Here is a 20,890-nt window from a genome sequence, read left to right as displayed (position 1 = left end):
CAGCTCCTGCCGGCAGCAAAGACATGCCCGCGCTGCCCTCGGATCTCCCGGGCGTGTTTTTGCAGCCGCCGGGAGCTGAACTGCAAGGCAAGGGAAGCCTCTTGCACGCACCCTGGGCGGCTTCCATTCCATTCAAATACACATTCAAACACACATTCCATTCAAACACACAGATTTTTACCAGTCTCAGGGTGTGTGCAAGGGGCTTCCCTTGCCTTGCAGTTCAGCTCCGGCCGGCAGCAAAGACACGCCCACGCTGCCCTCCGATCTCCCGGGGTGTGTCTTTGCAGCCGCCTGGAGCTGAACTGCGAGGCAAGGGAAGCTCCCTGCATACACCCTGGGCGGCTCTGTGCGGAACTGCCTCTGCGGGCAGCGGCGGCATCGCGGCTGCCCGCGCAGGACAGCACGACCAGTCCCAACGTCCCACCACTTCGCTTCAGCCGGTGGGAAGCCTTGTGGAGCCGCAGAAGAAGTGTCAAAGAGCCGCTTGCGGCTCCAGAGCCGCAGGTTCCCGACCCCTGATCTATGAAGACAAAACACTAGGAGCAAAAACTATCAGACCATGGCTTCTCCGTCTGGAAAACTGGAAAACCCACTACAGCCAGTTGATTCTGGCCATGAAAGCCTTCAACAATTCACATAGAACTGCCTAATATAGTTCTGGACAACTCAAAAGGTACTGGTTTCAATTATTTGGTACATAAGCCAGACATTAACATGTTTAACCAATCACATCAAATTCCTGCAAAGATATTGGCGGGGGAGGGGAGGGGGGGATGGATGCAGCAGAAATTAAACAAAGATTTTTTTTTCCAGTAGCAATTTTCTCAGCCTTACGGAACAGAAACAGATGGCAGCACAGCAGTGTAGCTTACTTTGTTATTGTCCCATCAATATCAGAAATGATGATTTTGTCATTCCAGTTCCACAGGTATATCGTTCCTGCACAACGGCAAGTCCCCTGATACTGGGTTGTAATGCTGAACACAACATCATTTGGGCCATCTCTAAGCTTCAGCTTTGCCTTTAAAATCAAAAGGCACCATTAAAGTTAACAAAAAAAAAGGAATACAGTATTCCTCTTGCAAAAAAAATGTACATTCCAGCACTAAAACTAATTATTGTTACATTTAGAATTTTTGTAATAGCATTTAAGAATATCTGCTGAATATCCTCTTTCTACAAACCAGTTAAGCCAAAATATCAGTCTGCACAAGTTTACCTCCAAAATCATGAACTGAAAAGCAGACTGGATACAGGTCAATCCCGACATAATGAACTCTTACATTATGTCAACATCTGCCCCCTCAAGATTAACTAAAAAGCCACAGAATCTCTGGAATAGAAACAATGCAAAGAAACCCATTTCATTAAATGTTTTCATTGAACTTAGGCATGCTGATGTTCCAAATAAGCAAGACTAATATCAAAATAAGCTATAATAAAGGTATTTAGAATTGAAGTGCCTGAGTAAAGTTGAGTAAAGCTTTACCATTTGCATACTATAAGGTCCCTTTCTCTGAAGTTCAAAGTTTGTAATTTATAGTTCTTTAATATCCTCTCAAGTTAGCTCCTCCATTCCACAGAAATACAGCAGGCTAAAAGAACTGTCAGACATTTTAAAAAATCCAAGTAAAGGACCAAAATTCACAGGGTTCTTGGGACTGCACAGGCACTACCCTTTTTTGAACGGGAGACTATTTTTCTACAATCCTTCAGCGTTCTGTAACAAAGAAGAGCTTAACCAAATGAGAACCATTCTAAGATGCAGGAAACAGTTCTCCTAAAAGTATATTTTATTATTATTTGTTTTTTAATCCCTGTTTCATATTTCTGCATTTCTATCACTCAGCACAAAAATGGAGATAAAATTCTGATGGAAACATAGTCCACAAACTGCACTGTAATACTAGACCTTGAAGTATTTACTAGTCCATATAACTTTCAACACGACATGCTTTTAAAACATTTTTTTAAAATAGGTTTGACATTTGCTATAACATTGGACTAATCTCATCAGCTCTCAGAAGCTAATCAGGGCCATCCCTGGGTAGTTCTTGGATGATAGACCCCCCAAGAAGTCCAGCGTTGTTATGCAGAGGCAGGCAATGGCAAACCACTTGTTTGGGGTTACTGTAAATCGGCTGTGATTTGATGCTGCATTCCACCACACAATAGTGATCATCAGCAAATGAATGTGTGTCATTCTGTTCCTATAATACTCATAAACCTTAGTAATGCCAAACTAAAGTTATGATAAGTTTATGGAGGGAGATTCCCGCAAAGGAGGATTTTTCTAGAAGTTGCAAAGGAGAATCAGATCCCAGAAAGATTAACTGTATCCCAGAAATGTTCTTCAGAAAAAAATGGTAATTGGATCTTTACTTCTCCAGGTATTCGTCTCTTGGAAAGGTCTATTCGTCTCTTGGCAAGAACTATTTACATTATCAGGATGTATAGACTTACGATTTGGTCTGAAGACAATCGTAATGATTTTTTATACGAGGTAGAATTTCCATGGCTTGGCTGTTCCATTGAAATAGAATCTTTTTTAAAGGTTTCTTTCAGTTCCTGTGATTCTTCATCACTAGAAGAATCATCCATAGGCCTAATACGACATACAAACAGCAATAAGATGTATCAAGAGCTGGTTCAAATAAATGTCCAGGTATTCTACAACATGAAATACATTCTAAAATTCATTCCAAAAAAATGAAGCTGTGCTTGTTCGCCATTTTCTAGTTTTAATGATTCTTCGGTTAGTCTGATATTTTTGGAAACCAGCAAAATGACCGAATAGTTGTGCAGCATCAGAATATATTAAATTGCATTCCATGCACTGGTCCTGGTCAAATGCTTCATCAAGATGAAGTGCTAACTTCCTGTTTTTCAAAAATCAGGTATTCACTCCAAACATAATCTCACTTGAATGAAACCTACCGGCTTTCAACTTGTTCCTTCATAGCAGCTGATAGGTCCCCTTTTGGAGCCTCAGATTTTCCTTCCTTTGGCTCAGGAAGCTATTATATGAAAACAACGAACAAAAACATCAATACATTATCCATCTTCACTGTCACCTGAACTGAAAGACAACCTGCAATATTTCTGACTAACATGACAACTCAGTCATATTCTCATTCTGAATTCAATCAATGATACGATGACTGTTTCAAAGGAAAGGAGTTATTTCACTTTCGTCTCATTTTATTGATGTTGCCAAGCTGATAGTGTAGTATTACCTCTCAAATCAGAATGAACAGCTTCCCACATTGCCATGCGAATTCATTTAGAAATTAATATTGGGGAATTTTAGGATTATGATGTTTGGTTCAGTGTGGTATAGTGGTTAAGAGAAGCAGACTCTAATCTGGAGAACTAGGTTTGATTCCCGGCTCCTCCACATGACGCCTGCTGAGTGTCAGTGGGCTGGTCACAGTTCTCTCCAGCCCCATCTACTTCACAAGGTGTCTCTGTTGTAGAAAGGGAAGGTGATTGTAAACCACTTTGAGACTCTTTAAAGGTAGAGAAAAAGTGGATTATAAAAACCAACTCTTCTTCTTTAAATAAATGGAGCACATATTGCCATTTTTTTCTAATAAACATGAAGGAAGTTACCAATCAGAAGTGTTGTTAGCTACTGAATTTACTTTACTTGTTTAACTTAAACTGTCTTTCTTACATAGAACCACCATCTTCCAGGTGTTTGGCATTTCCATCTTCAATCCAAGATTCAACTGTAGTCTAAAATCGCCAAAAAATGTAGTTTGTATATACAGTAAAAGGTCATACCTGGGGCCTTCCTCTGAAAGCCTTTCCCCCTAATTTAGTTAAATGAGCAGGGGGGTATATGGTAGGAAAGAGGAGCAAAAGAGTGCTTGCAGGGGAAATTAAAGAAGCGAATAAAGCACAGGATATGTGGGATGCTGGAAACTAGAGACCACATGTGGGGAAATGGATGTGCCATCTTAGAAGCAGCATACAAGTTGCCTACAGGTTGCCATTTGTTTGCTTGGTAGTGCTTCTTCCCTCACAAAGATAAGATGCCTCCAAAGCACACTCTCCAAAGGAACACAGGCATCTGGAGACGTGATCTCACTTGGACATCCAGCCCTGTCCTGGTGCTATGCCAGCTCCCCCCCCTCACTAGTGGCAACACTGCAGGGAAGTAATGGGACAAACACGAAGCAAAGCCCTTCCTTCCCAAAGATGATATTCTGGCCTTATGTATTCTGGCATATTTGTATGGTCCAATCCAATCTGGCATTACTATGAGGTGATGCTTCTGGAACACCTGCAGGCTGAGAATGTAGGAGCAGCCCAATGCCCGGATATAGTACCTGTTATACAGAAGACAGTTCAGTGTTATAGAATGATGACTGTAAAATATGCATCCAACAAAAAGAAGTATAACAACTACAACACAACACATCGTTGAACGCATGAAGATTACTCTGCTGTTTGTAGGTTATTCTCCTTTCATGTAGCAGCTCAAATTATATGCTACACATTTGTTAAGGTCTCAACCAATAAAAGAGTATTTATTACGTTCTATTCAAATTCCAAAATTATTTTTTAAAGGGGCAAAATAAAACAAGAATTGAGCTGCTACAATGCTCGTGGGCAAATTTGTGAAAATAAAAGAAAAACCAATATTTAATAGAAAATGCATAAAATATTACCTATTGTATATCCTTATTACAAGATTAGGATTGTCTATAAGTCCTGGGTTTTCAGCAAATTCATGGTAAGTAATAATATGCTCCATGAATTTTTCTGCAATGCAAGAACATTTTATCAGTTATTAAAACATTTTCTCCTGCTTAAAAACACAGTCTCAATCAAGTTTGCTGTGTAGTAATGATATAAACTTTTTGCAAGAGGATGCATTTTCCTTAAGTGATCATAGTTTAAATGAGGAGCGAACTGTCAATATCATTCCTGCTCAAAAACCACACAACCTTACATGAGGGAAGAAATGAAAAAGCAAAGCAACTTTAGAAAACAGGAAGTGAACTCATATTATTCAGAAATTTTCCTAAAAACAAACCAGCAGCGAAATGATTAAAATATAATCCAGTTCTGGGAAATTGCCAGAGTTCTTACGGCTTTTACTTTGGTCAGCAGAATTTTCTGATTTTTGAAAACAAATATTTAAAAATGGCACTTGAACAACACTTTCTGTTTTTTAAACTTCTATGATGTTCAAATGGCAGCCTACACATTTCCCTCCTATGGCATATTTAAGTATAATCTGGCTGTGACTGTGCACATTCTAGCCAGCAGAAATTTTGGGCATGGGGATTAAAAACATATATGAAAATTGTTTACATAAGATGGGTCAGAAATCTTTTGCCAGCTAGAAGCTATTTAATTGGTGGCATCATAGTAACCTCTGTGACACTGTCCTCCATCGCACTTGTTTAATTATATACTGTAACAATAGATACTGATGTAATGTATAAATAACTCAGAAGAAGCCAAGAATGCAATTTTTTTTAAAAAAATTAAAATAACATGTGTAATTGAAAGTAATAAAAGGCGAAATTTATTTTGCTACCAGTAATAAGGCCATGCTGCTGGCTCCAGCTGTTGTCATTATATTGCCACAATATCACAAAACGTTAACTTAAACATTCTTCTGAGTACTCAACTCAAGGCAGGGTAATTCCAAGAAGTCACAGTGGGAACACTTCTGTTGCAACAGTGATTAAAATATTGGTAAATGTTAATATATCTAGAAATATTTAAAAAGCCACTTGCCTCTAAATTGCTTGACTTCCCTACAAATACACATCTGTTTAGCAGCTATTAACAAATAACTTGTTGAAATACAACTTTTGAACCAGACCTTTGTTATCGTTTTCCAAAGTCTTCATCACAGTAAAACCTACACACATAATGATTCTTCCTAAGAAGACAGACTGCCAATCTCACCACTCAAGCCAGCCTGTCACTCACATGTGGACAGTCTGGTGTATCTCAACAGGAAAATGCCTTCAGGAAGAGAACCTTCTGTCTATTTGCAGACAGATACATGAAGACTTCTTGAGTCTGATGCTGCGCTGATCCACACTAATAAGTTTTCTCAAAGCTATTTAAAATACAAGCTTTCATGACAATAGTAAGAATAAAACTGATTCTTACACACCTTTTGATATCTCTCCATTTTCACTAAGACCTCCACAAAGAGAGAGAGTGACATCAGGCAAGTCCATGGCAGAATCAGACATGCACTCTGTGCCACTGTCAGCTGCTGCACTTCCCACAGATTGTGGCGACTGTGACCCAGAGAGGGTATCACATTCCACCCACTGTCTGGAACCTGGGTCAGACTCACTGAAGAAAAAGAAGTAGATTTCCATGTACACAACTAATTATTTAAAAACCTGCCAAATACAGCAATAAACTGGGTTGGCTCCCACCAAAAATCTTCACCACAGAGGGATTTCGGCCCAAAATGCCCCTCTTGGGGAACCATGAGAGGAAAGGATAAGGGTTAATAAGTTAATAAACAGTTGACAATTCCCCAGGAACTGCACGGAGGAGAGGTCTGGAGGAGGCACTGGCAAAGGCAAATATCCCAACCCCTTGTGTGTATGGAAATGATTGGTCAGATCCAACCTCTTACAGTGAGTTCACTTAGAGCTGTACAATTCATTATACAAATCCAGTCTACTTTTCCCTCTTAATGTGAGCTGCAAAGAACAACATGATTTATCTCAAGATTAGTGTTTAAATGAAACAATTGTTCTAATTAATGTGTATCTTATTTCAACATGTAACTAAATTCTTATTAAATATTACTGACCTAATATTTACACGGGTTTCAGCAGTGAGAATGTTTGGGACTGAAAAAATCTTGTATGCCAGAGCCAAAGTTATAAGCAAGCATAATACGCAAGAAAGTGAGAACCTTAATTTGCAATTTTCACTCTTTTTGGAACATGAGTGTTTCTTCTGCAAGAGCTCTTAGATCAAAAGTTCTTTGATATGACAACATTTCTATTGGTTTGTTCTCAACTTACAACCTATTTCACAAGATGATACCATTTTACTGTTTCATGATAGAATGTTTTCCCTCTTCCTATTTTCCACAATGTTTGTACTTTCTGCAAAGTTCCTACTTTAATGTATTTTTCCCTAAACCAAAACTCTCCAACTTAAGCATTTGTTCATAAGAAAATATTTAATCACTTCTAGAGATATAATTTCAACAAAACACATCCTAATCAACTGGGGTTCAGTCCAGCCAAAGTTATGCCGTTAACCCTTACTGGTTAAGAGAAATCCTAAACAGGTCCATGATATTTCAATGGGGTTTACTCTATGGAAAGAGCCCTTATGGCTGCAGCCTTAAAGAACAATACATCACTGTGAAATACTCAATGTGGTCTGCTGCATTAGAAGTACCTCTTGGGAAAATACAGAGCTGCAACTTCAGGTTCCAAAGCCTTCAAATCATCCAAGTATATGTCATCAGGCCCTTGGTGCTGGCTTCTCTTATGTGCCCCTGGAAGATGTGTTCATTTAGAACAACTGATAAGTATCACATTTAAACATGTCATATTTATTGATTTATTTTATTTCTATCGCAGCCTTCAAATGCATCCCAGGTGTGGCTGCTTGCAAAGGATCAATAGCAGCCACCTTGCAAAAGTCAGTGTGGTGCAGTGGTTAGAGGATCTAGGATACCCAGGTTCAAATCCACGCTCTGCTGTGGAAGCTCACTGTATGACTGTGGGCCAGTCATGCACTCTCAATAAACCTTTCTCACAGGGATGTTGTGAGGATAAAATGGAGAGGAGAATGATGTAAGCTATTTAGGCTCTCCATTGTGGAGAAAGAGTGAGAGACTCAGGCCAAACAAATAACCAATTTATCTGAAGTAGGGAAGCAGATAAAGAGTTGACTGGTTAATGTGAAGTAAGGAAAGGAAGAAGCAGGGGAAAGCGAGGATATGGGGGCTGCTAGAAGGAGGGTAGGAGGAAATATTGTGGGTAGGAGAAACTGAGGCATCCCCACAAGTCGTTGCTGGCTCCCCAACACATAACTGGGCGCAGCTCACCTGGCACCATGAAACTGGGCCAGACTTTTCCAGGAGAGAGATTGCCAGGTAGAGGAAAGGAGGGAAAACTGAAGACACAGGAGATCAGATAAATAAGTTGACTAGTATGTGAGGTGCAGAAAAGGTAGTAGGAAAGTAAAGAAGCTAGGGCAGTTTTCAAGGAAGAGATAGAGGAAACAGTGGGGAAGGAGAAGTCAGATGCCCCCTGCAAGTTCTTGAGGGTCCCTTGTTTGCAACATTTTGAATAAACAGCTGCAAACACATTTTCCATCGGACAAATGGTTAAATATTTGGAAACTATAAATAAAAGTAAAGATTTGGTAAAGGAAATCATCTGAAGATAGACCACCTTTCTTTGAAGGAGAGCCAAGTTTTGCCAGTTGTTTAGTTTCTGATGGAGAATCTACCAACGGACTGGGAAGAGTATCAGTATCCAATGTAGATGAGTCTTGAAGAATTTCCAAAACAGATTCCGTCTCTGTAGAAGCAAGACCGTCTCTTATATCTAACTCCTTAAGTAGAGGATGAGTTCTTGGTTCGGGTTTCAGTACCACGCAAACTGAACTGTTCACCAAATTGTCATCTTCAACTGTGTCAGTGTTGGGAATGACTTCGGAAGTGTTCTTCTCTGTTGGGGTGAGTGTGACAGTTCTAGGATGTTCTAATTTTTCTTTCTTGCTTATCTGAAAAAGAAAACTGTTCGTTAATGCTTTATCTCATCACCTGTACAAATCACAGAGACACTGCTGTGTAGTAGCTACTGTTGGATTAGGTCTTGGAAAATCCAGCTTCAAATCTCTCAGCTACGAAGGCTCATTTGGATATTTTGAGGATAAAACAGATCAGCTGATCCAGAATACTAGATAAAATATTCTTTATTTTAAAATATCAGTCATTAGGTGCAGCCTTACCAGAATATATTGCCACAGTCTTTAAAAATATATAAATCAAGTCTCCCAACCTCATTCTGTCTGAGGGAGGTATTATATCATTATGTTACATCACTATGAATATAACAGATTGGACCACCTCATCTGACAAGTTCTGCACCCACCCCAACAACTGTATTATGCATCTGGGTTCCTAATATAAACCAAATTGAGACATGCCAAAGACATCACCTGCTCATTTCAAGAATCCCGTGTATAGCTACTTTTAAAGCACAAGTTAATTTAGAAACAGAGCTTGGTGGTGAAGAATGCAAAGCAATTCTAGTATGAAAGTATAGCAATGTGTTTCATATGCAAAATGTACGTAGATTTATATAAAACAATAATGCATAGAAAAAAATAAGTCCTATAGTTTCCAGTTTTCAAAGGGAAAATTCCAGATTTCTAAGGCACAGAAGTCAATCAGAAAGTCTTCACTGACTGAAATCTACAGTCGTGAAAGGAGTGGAGACCACCAGGCTGAGAGAAGCCTGCCCCCAAGGCGATGCGTGAGGAATATAAAGACACCAACATCTGTGTTAAAAACGGATGCGGGCGTTATATTAGGGACCGTGGACTTCCAGATGCACCGCAGCTCTGAAAAAAGGGACACAAACTCAGTTCACAACCACGCATAGAATTACTACACCATGAACGTTACTTAGGCTGAGACTGCTACATTTTAAAAGGAACAATGAAAAACCACAAGAGGGTGCTTTCTGCCTTCATGTTATTTCTATCGTTATTTTTATATTCACAACCACACAGCTGTTTTATAAAAGAAACATTCGCTTCCTGGATCGCTACCAAAACCAAAGGCAACTTCTTATAACTTTACCTTGAGATGGATTCAGGGAAACCTCCCCATGTCCATTCTATGTGTTCTACCATACTCTCAGTAAGCTCTCTGCAGGCTTAACTTCCAGTTCTGAATCACTTTTAGGACAAGCTGCCTGATTAAAAGGGCTGCAAAAATAAAACAAAGCTGTTGTGCTAAAGATGTTCTTGTTCAAGTGCTGTTTTCCCCCCCTTCCTGAGAGTTTTCACCAGTTCAACAGAGCTTCAGTTATTCGGCAGCAGGGCAGAAAGCCAAACTGGGTTTTCAGAAGGTGAAAAGAGGAAATTTAGAAGAACTTTCCAGAAATTAGCAGTGGCGGAATCACAAACAGACCGCTCTAAACGAAAACACTTTTGTTATGATGTTTCGTGTTCTCACCAAACACTTTATTTTGAAAAGTGTTTATGTAACTGCTCTCATGAGTAGCTTGTGTTTAAAATTCCTATAACCCTGTCGTTTTTAAGACTTCAGCAAAATGGGCTGGTCAGCCAATATTCCATAATAAAAGCTTATGATATCTCGAAGTAATAATCCAAAAGGAAAATTATCAGCTGAGTCTTTTAATCCATGTGGTATCTTTCCATTAGTACATCTTTTTTTTTTTTCTAGCCGAAGAGGAAGGCATTCCATTACCAAGCCACAAAAAAAATCTACCTTAAATGAGTCTCTAAGGATAAAGAAGTAGCAGACAAAAATGACACATTTTCCAGGACAATTATAGTAATAATTTACCTTCCTTACTTGCTTTGTCACAGTATCAATTCCAAATCAATTTCATGGCACATAAAAAGTATCCAAAATTATACCACAAAGAGTTTCAGGTACTGCTACAAAAAGAGATGAATGAGCTATGCAAAAAGCTCCTAATATTAGGTTAGAGGGTATGTGCGCTTACGATATTTATTAGTGAAAGCGATCCACCGAACTATGGCAAAATACAGTAGTAGAACCCAAATGTAATATAAATCAAAAGTTCCACTGGGTAATTTTTAGGTCAGAACAAGTTTTGCCTGACTATATTTCTTTTTTTTTAAATGCCACAATTATTTATGCAGACAATTGACTCAAGAAAGTGACCTACTTTTCCAAAGGAGACCAGTCTCCATCAGATAAGGGGTAGTGGTCTTTTGAATGGTAAAGCAATGATTCTTTATATTCTTCATCCTTTGGTGGAGAATCTGAGGAATTTCTGTGGAGGTAAAGTCAGTATATTAAAAAGCCACTGTCATCATCACTGATATATTTTGACAGTCCCAAAGTCAATATATTAAAAAGCAATCATCATCATGACTGTATTGTCGAAGGCTTTCATGGTCTGGTGGATCATGTTCCTGACATTTCGCCTGTATCTATGGCTGGAATCTTCAGAGGTGTATCACAGAGGGAAGTTTGTTACACACAGTATGTAACAGACTTCCCTCTGTGATACACCTCTGAAGATGCCAGCTATAGATACGAAGCGAAATATCGGTAAACGCAAGATCCTGAAGACCCGCGATCACACAGCCCAGAAAACCCACCAGAACCAATCATCATGACTATTTTGTATATTTTGACAGTCCCAAATAAACACAAAGCATATAAATTTTAAAAAGATGGTAGACCTCTCGTAATCAACTAAATTTTAGAGGGGGCATATTTTGAACCAAAACAAAGGCTGCAGAGAAATCAGCACTGGCTGAATCCCACACCCAGTAAGCAAGGTCTCTTTAGCTACCCCTCTCTTTGAGTAAACAGAAACAGAGGTATCAGCAGAGACCTCCTTCATATAGCACCTCAGTTGGTCATGTTTATGTTTCTCCACTTGCATGGAGGAGTGAGCAGCTCACTGTATGCATTCTGTTCACAATGGGCAATAGGAGAATTAGAGCTTTCGCCTCTGCCTCGTTGGATAACAGTAGCTGAGGTGCACAACAGTGTGCACTGTGGAATAGACAATGAGATGGAAGCCAATTGTCCCTCACAGCTGAGTTTTGGCTCCAGCTTCCTCACTGTATAAACGCTGGCAAATTCTCTGTGTGGGCGCCATTCTCTGTCTAAAAAAATTTTCATTCTCTGTCTAAAAAAATAAGTGTCTTTCCTACTTTACAATGCGGTCTACTTTTTTGGAATAGTACATCTTAAGAATTATTAACAAAAATTAACCACTAAATGAAGTACATGAAACATGTTAACATTTAGAATTGTCAAAAGTAACCTCTTAAATATGTTGTTGAAGGTTTTCATGGCCTGAATCAACTGATCGTTGTGGGATTTCCAGGCTGTGCCCCCCACCCCCACTCACCCCGCAGCCCAGAAAACCCACAATAACCTATTAAATTTCTAAATATTTCTATAACATTTAGTGGCCTTTTCCACACAAATCATTTAAAACTTTTCAGGGATTTTAATAAACGGTTACCTCCATGCGGTTCCACATTTCATTTTCCCTGATTTGAACCAGAAATGAGGCATAATGGTTAAGAGCAGGTGTATTCTAATCTGGAGGAACTTGGGCTCATTCCGCACATGCAGAATAATGCACTTTCAAACTGCTTTCAATGCTCTTTGAAGCTGTGCGGAATGGCAAAATCCACTTGCAAACAGTTGTGAAAGTGGTTTGAAAACGCATTATTTTGCATGTGCGGAAGGGGCCAGGGTTTGATTCCCCGCTCTGCCGCTTGAGCTGTGGAGGCTTATCTGGGGAATTCAGATTAGCCTGTGGACTCTGGCACATGCCAGCTGGGTGACCTTAAGCTAGTCACAGTTCTTCTGAGCTCTCTCAGGCTCATTCCGCACATGCAGAATAATGCACTTTCAAACTGCTTTCAGTGCTCTTTGAAGCTGTGCGGAATGGCAAAATCCACCTGCAAACAGTTGTGAAAGTGGTTTGAAAATGCATTATTTTGCGTGTGCGGAAGGGGCCTCAGCTTCACTTACCAGCTTCACTTACCTCACAGGGTGTTTGTGGGGGGGGGGGGAAGGGAAAGGAGATTGTAAGCCCCTTTGAGTCTCCTTATAGGATAGACTCAAAGGATAGGATATAGGCATATTTGAAAACTCTTGTACAATGATTCTTTAGGCTCAGACATTTCCAAGCCGGCTTCCCATGCAGGTGTTGTATTCTTGAAACATTGTAAATTTCCTGGTGAAAAGCCAACCCGTTTCTCAAGCCCCTGTGCCCTCACTCACCTCCCCACTTGGAGCCTGGCCTGGCATTTTTTTTCATGTTCCTTGCCTCACTCTTTTTCCTCTCACCTCTTGGTTTTCATCATTTTGTGTATTTTTTTTACTATTTTTCACTCCTCTCCCCCTCACACTTTCTCTTACAGGCAGGTAAATTTACTCATGAGTAAACCCACAATTACATGAAGCAATGATTCAACAGATTGACAAGGCATCGAATCAGCAAACATTTTTGAAATGTTTGGAGGAGATAAGTGCAGGCAAACATTGTGGTAAAGGGTGGGGGATCGAAAATGTTCTAGAGACATTCTAAACTATTTGTGTGGGAAAAAAACACTGATAAACAAATTTCATGGACCAGCAGGAAAAATCATGTCTTGAATAGATCATTATAGTGTCAAGTCACCAGTACTTGACTGTGCAGATAAATATGGTTTAAAAAAAAATTCTGATATCATAAGGTTTACAATTAAAATGTTAGTTCTTGCGATTTACTGGTACACAGAAGATATTTTTTTACTCTTTGAATTCCCTCTTCAAAAAAGTAGTTAAGAAATAATAAGTGTTCTAATGGATTAGGAGAAGTATACTTTAGGATTTCAAACTTACAGTATCAACAGCCTTAGTGAACTTTAAGTGATTTGAAAATTTAGCCAAATAAGATACTTTAACAGCTTACCTCAGCAACTGAATACTTCTCTCATCATCAGAACTGATTTCCATTTCAAGTACTTCTTCAGTTCCAGGAGAGGAGATCGGATCTTCTTTCTTGGGATCTTGTTTACATTTTCTTTTCCTCCGCTTTTTCTTCTTCACAGATCCAGAGGAAAACACAGGCTCTGTTTCTACAATTTGTGGAATGTCTGAGCTTTGCATTTTCCTTGCATTCTCATTTGACTTCAACAAATGGTCATCGCTATCTTTGAAAAACTGATCATCCGTGGGAATTGGGGATGTTGCTAGATGGGCTGGAACTTTTTCCTTAGGCGGGAGGGGAGAATGAAAGTTACATCCAATACTAAATCAATGTAACAATTAGTATACATATTCCAGCAAATGTTGAAAATCATGTAGATAATTGCAGACTGATTTTATGGAAAAACTCTACTTTTATCCAGTAATTATCTATGTCCAATCATATTTAGGTGACTGTCAGTAAGAGTATCATTCTGGGATATTTTTGGACATCATAAAATGGGAGTCTCAGAATTCTTTCAGATTTTTTTCTCCGTTCACTTTTACATACAAGTCTGCAACAATCATTTATGTGAACTGAAAACTACTGTATTCAGCAACTCTATTCACTATAACTACCACTGCAGTTTCCACTACTCCCACAAAATGAATTTTTGATTTTCCAGCAGTCTACTGTACTGCAGCTGCTGGTGGTATATAAATTCTTTAAACAAGCAATAAATACTGGTTGTTGTGGGTTTTCCAGGCTGTGTGGCCGTGGTCTGTATGCACAGTATATAACAGACTTCTCTCTGTGATACACCTCTGAAGATGCCAGCCACAGATGCAGGTGAAATGTTTAGGAACAAGATCTACCAGACCACGGCCACAAAGCCCAGAAAACCCACAACAACCAGTTGAATCCGGCTGTGAAAGCCTTCGACAATATAAGCAATAAATACATTCCAAGTTCCAACCCTACATCAAGTAACTTCAGCAAGAAGTAGACACTTTTCAGTAGTGTGGAACACCAGAGTCTTCTGAAGGAGACTTACTGTCACCTGGGTTGGTATATTTACACAGGTTTTCTCTTTTTGGTATTTCACATAGACACATTCAGGTCTTTCAAAAAAGCTGGCTTTAAGTTTGATAAAGCAATACAGTGCGCATTACTAAACAGGTGGCCCTGTTATCCTATGAATTTCCATGGATGTTCTTTTTTCACATATTTAATTACCTTTTTGCTAAGAAAAATAATCCTTTTTTATAATTTTTAAAATAATTTTTATTGATTTTATAACACTACATCAAAACTAACAGGAACAATTACACAATCATGATCCAGTAACTCTATGCCACAAGGAGAACGTAGTTGTAATCGTGGCTCTTCCATGCACCTTTAAACTTTTGTCTTGAAAACATTAGGCTTGCATCAGGTGCTATATTTTCTGAACTTTAACTGTATTTATTCATACAAAATGAACAACAAATTCTATTCACCAAGAATGCAAACAAAGTATCTGAAGATTCCCAAAGTGTGTGTGTGCGTGTTTAATTGCATTTCCCCCATTTTCTCAGAAACTAATGCCAACCATGCATGGCACATTGCAACGACTATGCAAGACTACTTTGTGATGAACTTTTTTAAAAACATGTCTCTTGTATGTGAATACTCCTAAATCATCTTTCTGCAACTGAACAATCACTGACTATAGTGTTAAACTAGAAAAATGAAACTTGAGTAACACAGCAAAATCAAAATGGATTAAAGAATGCAAACTGAATTCTGCCTACTGCCTTACAGCAACTTCTGTTCTAACACAGGACTTGATTTATTTTTTAGTCTAGGAGCTAGCCCAAAAATGTAGGTACCAGACTCATTTTTTTCCACCTTCTGAGTTTCACATTTCAGTAGCCATCTACATATGTAATTCCAAATTATAACCTGTGCCTACAGATACCTCCTTCCAACAAGTTTTTCTGCAGATTCAGGGGACCCCATGAAAAATCTGAAAAGCTTTTTAAAAAATAAATGGGGAGTTTAAATCCCCTGAATGAAGTAAAGCATGCACAGGGAACGCTCCTGTTATTAGCAGGAAAGCACAGGTAGCAATCTAAGAAATAATTTGCAAATTTGAAGTGACAGGGAAAAGCATTAAGATGCACCATTTAATATTTTATATTCGCACCACTTACAAACTTTTCTTCTGTTTCTTGAACAAAGAAAGCTTCCCCATTGTCACCCAGCTTCATATGAAGTTGAACAGCTTCTCCATTAATTTCAATATCAATCTGTGCAGAATGGAATATAATAGTTTTAGAATGATCAAGAAAATCACAATAAAAAATTAAGCAATGCTTGATCAACACAATATATACCCCAGGGAAAAATCATACAAAAGAATTTTCCTTGTAACACACTTCCTTCAGCTTCCCAACGTCCATGGAATACGATAGGAGACAAATACAAGCCTTTCCCACAGAAGGCACCAGTATGATCCCATTCAGGCTGTTAGGCTGATGGAAGGAGAGAAAGCCGTTCTCATCAACCTGGATATAGCAGGCTGCCTGGTGCAACACTTGAGCCAGTGACGGAGGACAAAAAAGAATGAACACTTAATTTCTGTGGCTAGCAACTTGTTGGAAAAATTGTGGAATGGCCTGCAAACCAACAGTGACTGTCCTTGATCCAATGAGAAAATATGTATGTCTTGCCACCCACCTGAATGGAGCTTTACAGCTCAATCCAGAGTTGAGGTGGACAGGGCCAGTGCAGCTTGAGCACCGCTTTGCCTGCTCCACAGGGCTTTCCCATGGTGCAGGAAGCCTAGAAAAGTGGTGTTTTTTTTAAAACCCTCCTATTCCCGCATAGGGGAACACAAAGATATCTCTGCCAACAGCTCTACCAGCATAGAAGCCGAGAGGGGTCTGGAGGCCAACGAAGGTCAACCCTGCCCCTGGAACGCTGGGGGCGGTATGCAATAGACCATTTAACTGGGAAGATGAAGGGAAAGTGGGAATGATGAAGGAAAAGTGGGAAGATGAAGGGAAAGTGGGAATGCCCCACTCAACATGATCCCAGATAACTCTGAACCTACTTATTTTGCAGTCTTCTAATTATTTGTGTGACTAGGTTAGGAATCTTTGAAGAAGTTTTACCAGTAATCAAAACTGACATAAGGTGTTTTGCTTCAAGAAGCGTCTTCTATTTGTAGACTAGACTTTTGACCTGATACATTTGTAATCAAGAGAGATTTCTCATTGTTTCTGCATATGCATGGATAGAATTCCTTATTGCAGCCATGCAGAATATAACTCAATAGCTTCATTTCATTTGTACCCTACCTTTTTGTCAAATGAAGACTCAAAGAGGCTTACATTGTTTTTCCATTTTATTCTCACAACACTGTGAGGTAGGTTAGACTGTGTGTGTGTATGTGTGTGTGTGTGTGAGAGAGAGAGAGAGAGAGAGAGAGAGAGAGGGAGAGGGAGGCCCCAGCTCCGTGGCATAGTGAAGATTCAAATCCGGGTCTCCCAGATCCTAATCTGACCCTCTAACTACTATACCACATAGGATGTAGTCCATGTTCCACACCTGGGGCATTAATTCTCTGAATGGTACCTAGCAGGCAGTGTAAATGGTAAGCTCAATGTTGGCTAGCCCCCAGCTGCACATCAACGAGTTTCAGGGGGGGAACAGCAAAGCCCCAATATGTACACTTTGCCCTCAGAAGATTCAACTCTTTGATTTTAGTAAGAGTGAATTATTTTATGAAAGCAGAACATTAATTATTCCTACAGCTCCTGTCATTGTTACTTACCACTTTTTCCTTGGAACGTAAAACACCAAGCTTTCCAAATCGGACATGGAATGGAGAGCACAGATATGTACCATCCTGTTGTCGAACAACAATTACATCAATGCACCCTGACAGTGTGGCCTGATTAATGCCTTTGTATAGTTCCTTCACAGTAACCAGAACTTGTCCTGCAAGCTGTCCCACGTAATTCATACTTCAAATCTGAAAAAAAGTACAGAGAAATGTGACTAAAAGTATTGCTCAGAATTCAGATACTCTTGCAAATCAAAGTTCTCCTTTGGATTGTGACTCAATAGATAACACTCAGCTTTTGAGAGGTCAAGCTTAATAGCACACAAATATAAAGAACTCAGCTTTGCCTATCCAAGTTAAAACAACAACCAGCGCCATCCTAAATGGGGTTACAGTCACACATTGAAAGCTAAACAAAATCCAAGCTAACTATACTATGGCCATTTCATTCATTACAGATGCAAACCCTGATTTATCAATGAGGGCCAGAAGGCATAATGGAGATCATGGATCTCGATCAATCTGTAAAAGTTAAACTGCATGTGTGCACTGCAAAAATTTGGATTTGGACCACAGGATGGGAAGAGGCAAATAACTCTTCAAGTGCTATTCAATTTGGCCAACTGAAACAAGACTTCTTGTGCTATTAGTCATTTTAAAAGAAAAAGGTTAACACAAAATTAGCACCGAGAGCCAATGTGCAAAACAGAACAGGACTTCATGGGTTAAATCCTTTCTTTCTTCCTGCATAGTCCTAATCTGAAATGTGTTTATGCACGCATATAATTTACTTTTTGCAAAACAACTGAACTATAATCACCTTCAGATCTGTTTTGGTCCTCAGTGTACTTATAACCGAAAGACTTAAAACTAAATTCTACTGAAAGAACTCAGTCCCCATCCAGAATCAAGACATATCAGTGTAAGTAGGTTAGAAGTTAATTACAGATTTTCACGGTGCTTGCAAATGGAACATGCAAGACTTCACTGACACTGTAGTATACTTCATAAATCTCAGGAAGCACACTAAATATATCCACAAGTTTGACTATTAATTTTCAGAGCTGGTCACATCTTACAGCTTAAATTCCATTTAATTTTAATCCCAAGGTCAGAGTGTGAGAAAAATCCAGATGATGAACTTCCTGGGTACAAGCACTTTCTCTTCCTTATGGAAATCAAGCTACTAAAAAAGATTAAGAAATTCTACTTCCCTCCTGTTTCAGGATACAGTTATCTGTGAAGGTCAACAGACATCTTTAGGAACTAGTTAAATATACTTATTAGGACAAAAGGATATAGATGTCAATAAAACTTAAGTTTTTCTGCTGATAAGGACTTCTGTCATCATGAGAAAGGCTGATGACAAGTAATTCCAAGAAAGCTAATAAAAGAGAGATTTTTCATACCAGAGCAAAATGAGCCCAACCCAATCATTATGAGTCAGGGTGCAGAAGCTTTCTTGCACCTTCTACACTATCATTCTGTCCTAAAGCTCAGAGCGCAAGTGGAACTTTCCTCACCTTGCCACAGCTGTACTAGATTCCTATTTCCACATTTCCATATATTTCCACATTAGCAATAGAAAGCCACTTCTTACTTGTAAAAGCATACAGCTATTATTCTGTCTCATGCAAGTTGTGTATGTTCTAAGTTGCTTCTGACTCATGGCAACCCTATTAATCCATGTGCTCCAAAAGCTGTACCTTCAGCAACCTTGCTCAGGTCCTGCAGACCGAGGGCTGAGACTTCCTTCATAGAGTCAACCCATCTCACATTGAGTCCTCCTCTGTTCCCACTACCCTGAACTTTTCCTAGCATTATTGTCTTTTCCAGGGACTACTTTTAATGTGACCAAAATATGATAAGCTCAGTTTAGGCATTTTAGCACCGAGGAAATGTTCAGGTTTGATTTCATGTAGAATCTAGTTATTTGTCTCTTTGGCAGTTCACAGTATCCATAAAACTCTCTTCCAACACATTTCAAAGAAATCAACTTTCTCCTTGTCAGCTTTCTTCATTGTCCAGCTTTCACACCCATACATAATAATAAGAAATACTATAGGTTCAATTATTTTGATGACCTTAGTTTGAACACCTTAGACATCTCTCCTACGCACCAGCTGCATGCCTGGGGGAGACAAAAAATCCCCCCCCCACCCACCCAATGTACCTTAGTTCAGGCTGAAAAAGTTCAGGCTGAAAAACCGATCTATTCAGTTCAGGCTGAAAAGGCGCCCTGGTGGAACTACACTACCCAGCAGACCTTGCAGGCCCCAAAGTCTCCTGGGAAGTGTAGTTTCCACCAGGGTGTTTTTTCAGCCTGAACTGAACAGGCCCTTTTTCAGCCTGAACTTTTTCAGCCTGAACTAAGGTAAGTGGGGGCGTGCGTGGGGGAGGTGCCACGGGGAGGGCAGAAAACACAGAGTCGTCCCTGGGCGCAGTTTGGTCCAGCTAGGCCTCTGTGTATTTCCCCTGTAGTTATTAGTTCTGTCTTCTTCATGTTCACCTGTAATCCTGCTTTGGCACTTTCTGTTTTAACTTTCAATACTTTTGTCAAGTCATTGCTGTTTTCTGCCAGTAATGTGGTGTCATTTGCATACCTCAAACTATTAATAATCTTTCCGCCAGTTTTCATCGTGAACTAAATCTAATTCAGGTTTTCTTACACTGCTGAATACAGACTGAAAAGACAGGAAGATAAAATACATCCTTGTCTGACACCCTTGTCAACTGGAAATCACTCTGTTTCTCCTTATTCAACTTCAAAATACATGGAGAGCTGACAGTAGATAGGCACCATGAGGAGAGGCACAGATGGGATCCTGTGCTGTCTTGCATTCCATTCTTGCTGAAGTGACTACATCAGGGGTCTGCAACCTGCGGCTCTCCAGATGTTCATGGACTACAAATTGGCCATGCTGGCAGGGGCTGATGGGATTTGTAGTCCATGAACATCTGGAGAGCCGCAGGTTGCAGATCCCTGGACTACATAATTAACACGGAGTCCTACATGAGCTGACATACCCAATCTTTCCCTAATTTCTCCCAGCCTCCAAATATGATAAAGGCTGCAGGATTGGCCCAAGTCTTGAGTTGCTCCACATGGGCTACAACTGCATGCATCTCACAAATATTTACTGTTTGTTTGTTTGTTTGTTTGTTTGTTTGTTTGTTTGTTTGTTTGTTTATGGGTTTTTTATACCGCTCTACCCCCGAAGGGCTCTGAGCGGTGTACAACACAGTTTCCTCTACACAGTGCACAATAACCCATATAAATACCCCATTAAAATTAGATTAAAACACAGCGATAAAAATTAATAAAGATGACGTCCCACAATAACCCCAATTAAAACCCTCCCAGAGGGGGGAAGCAAACAAAAGT

At 39.5% G+C, this 20,890-nt stretch overlaps 2 protein-coding genes across 2 annotated transcripts in view; both read right to left on the bottom strand.

Annotated features, from left to right (window-relative positions):
- Positions 1-854: 854 nt before the first annotated feature.
- LOC125438726 (phosphatidate phosphatase LPIN2-like) lies at positions 855-17,690 on the bottom strand. The gene is given in 16 exon segments (XM_048507183.1): positions 855-1,024; positions 2,467-2,608; positions 2,941-3,020; positions 3,653-3,702; positions 3,705-3,741; positions 4,268-4,337; positions 4,680-4,773; positions 6,149-6,336; positions 7,411-7,510; positions 8,412-8,761; positions 9,833-9,885; positions 9,888-9,960; positions 10,914-11,021; positions 13,677-13,978; positions 15,869-15,964; positions 17,494-17,690. Coding segments are annotated over 16 exon segments (2,088 nt in total). The 5' UTR covers positions 17,686-17,690; the 3' UTR covers positions 855-871.
- Positions 17,691-18,988: 1,298 nt separating this feature from the next.
- Positions 18,989-20,890, bottom strand: part of LOC125439525 (phosphatidate phosphatase LPIN2-like) — a 19,782-nt gene continuing 17,880 nt past the window's right edge. The window contains 1 exon segment of the mRNA XM_048508635.1: positions 18,989-19,006. Within this exon segment, the coding sequence (XP_048364592.1) occupies positions 18,995-19,006 (12 nt within the window). The 3' untranslated portion in view covers positions 18,989-18,994.

This window comes from Sphaerodactylus townsendi, linkage group LG09 (genome assembly GCF_021028975.2).
Source record: "Sphaerodactylus townsendi isolate TG3544 linkage group LG09, MPM_Stown_v2.3, whole genome shotgun sequence".
In the NCBI taxonomy this organism is placed as follows: Eukaryota; Metazoa; Chordata; class Lepidosauria; order Squamata; family Sphaerodactylidae; genus Sphaerodactylus; species Sphaerodactylus townsendi.
The sequence above is the reverse complement of the archived record's forward strand: the minus strand, read 5'-3'. Positions and strand labels throughout refer to the sequence as shown.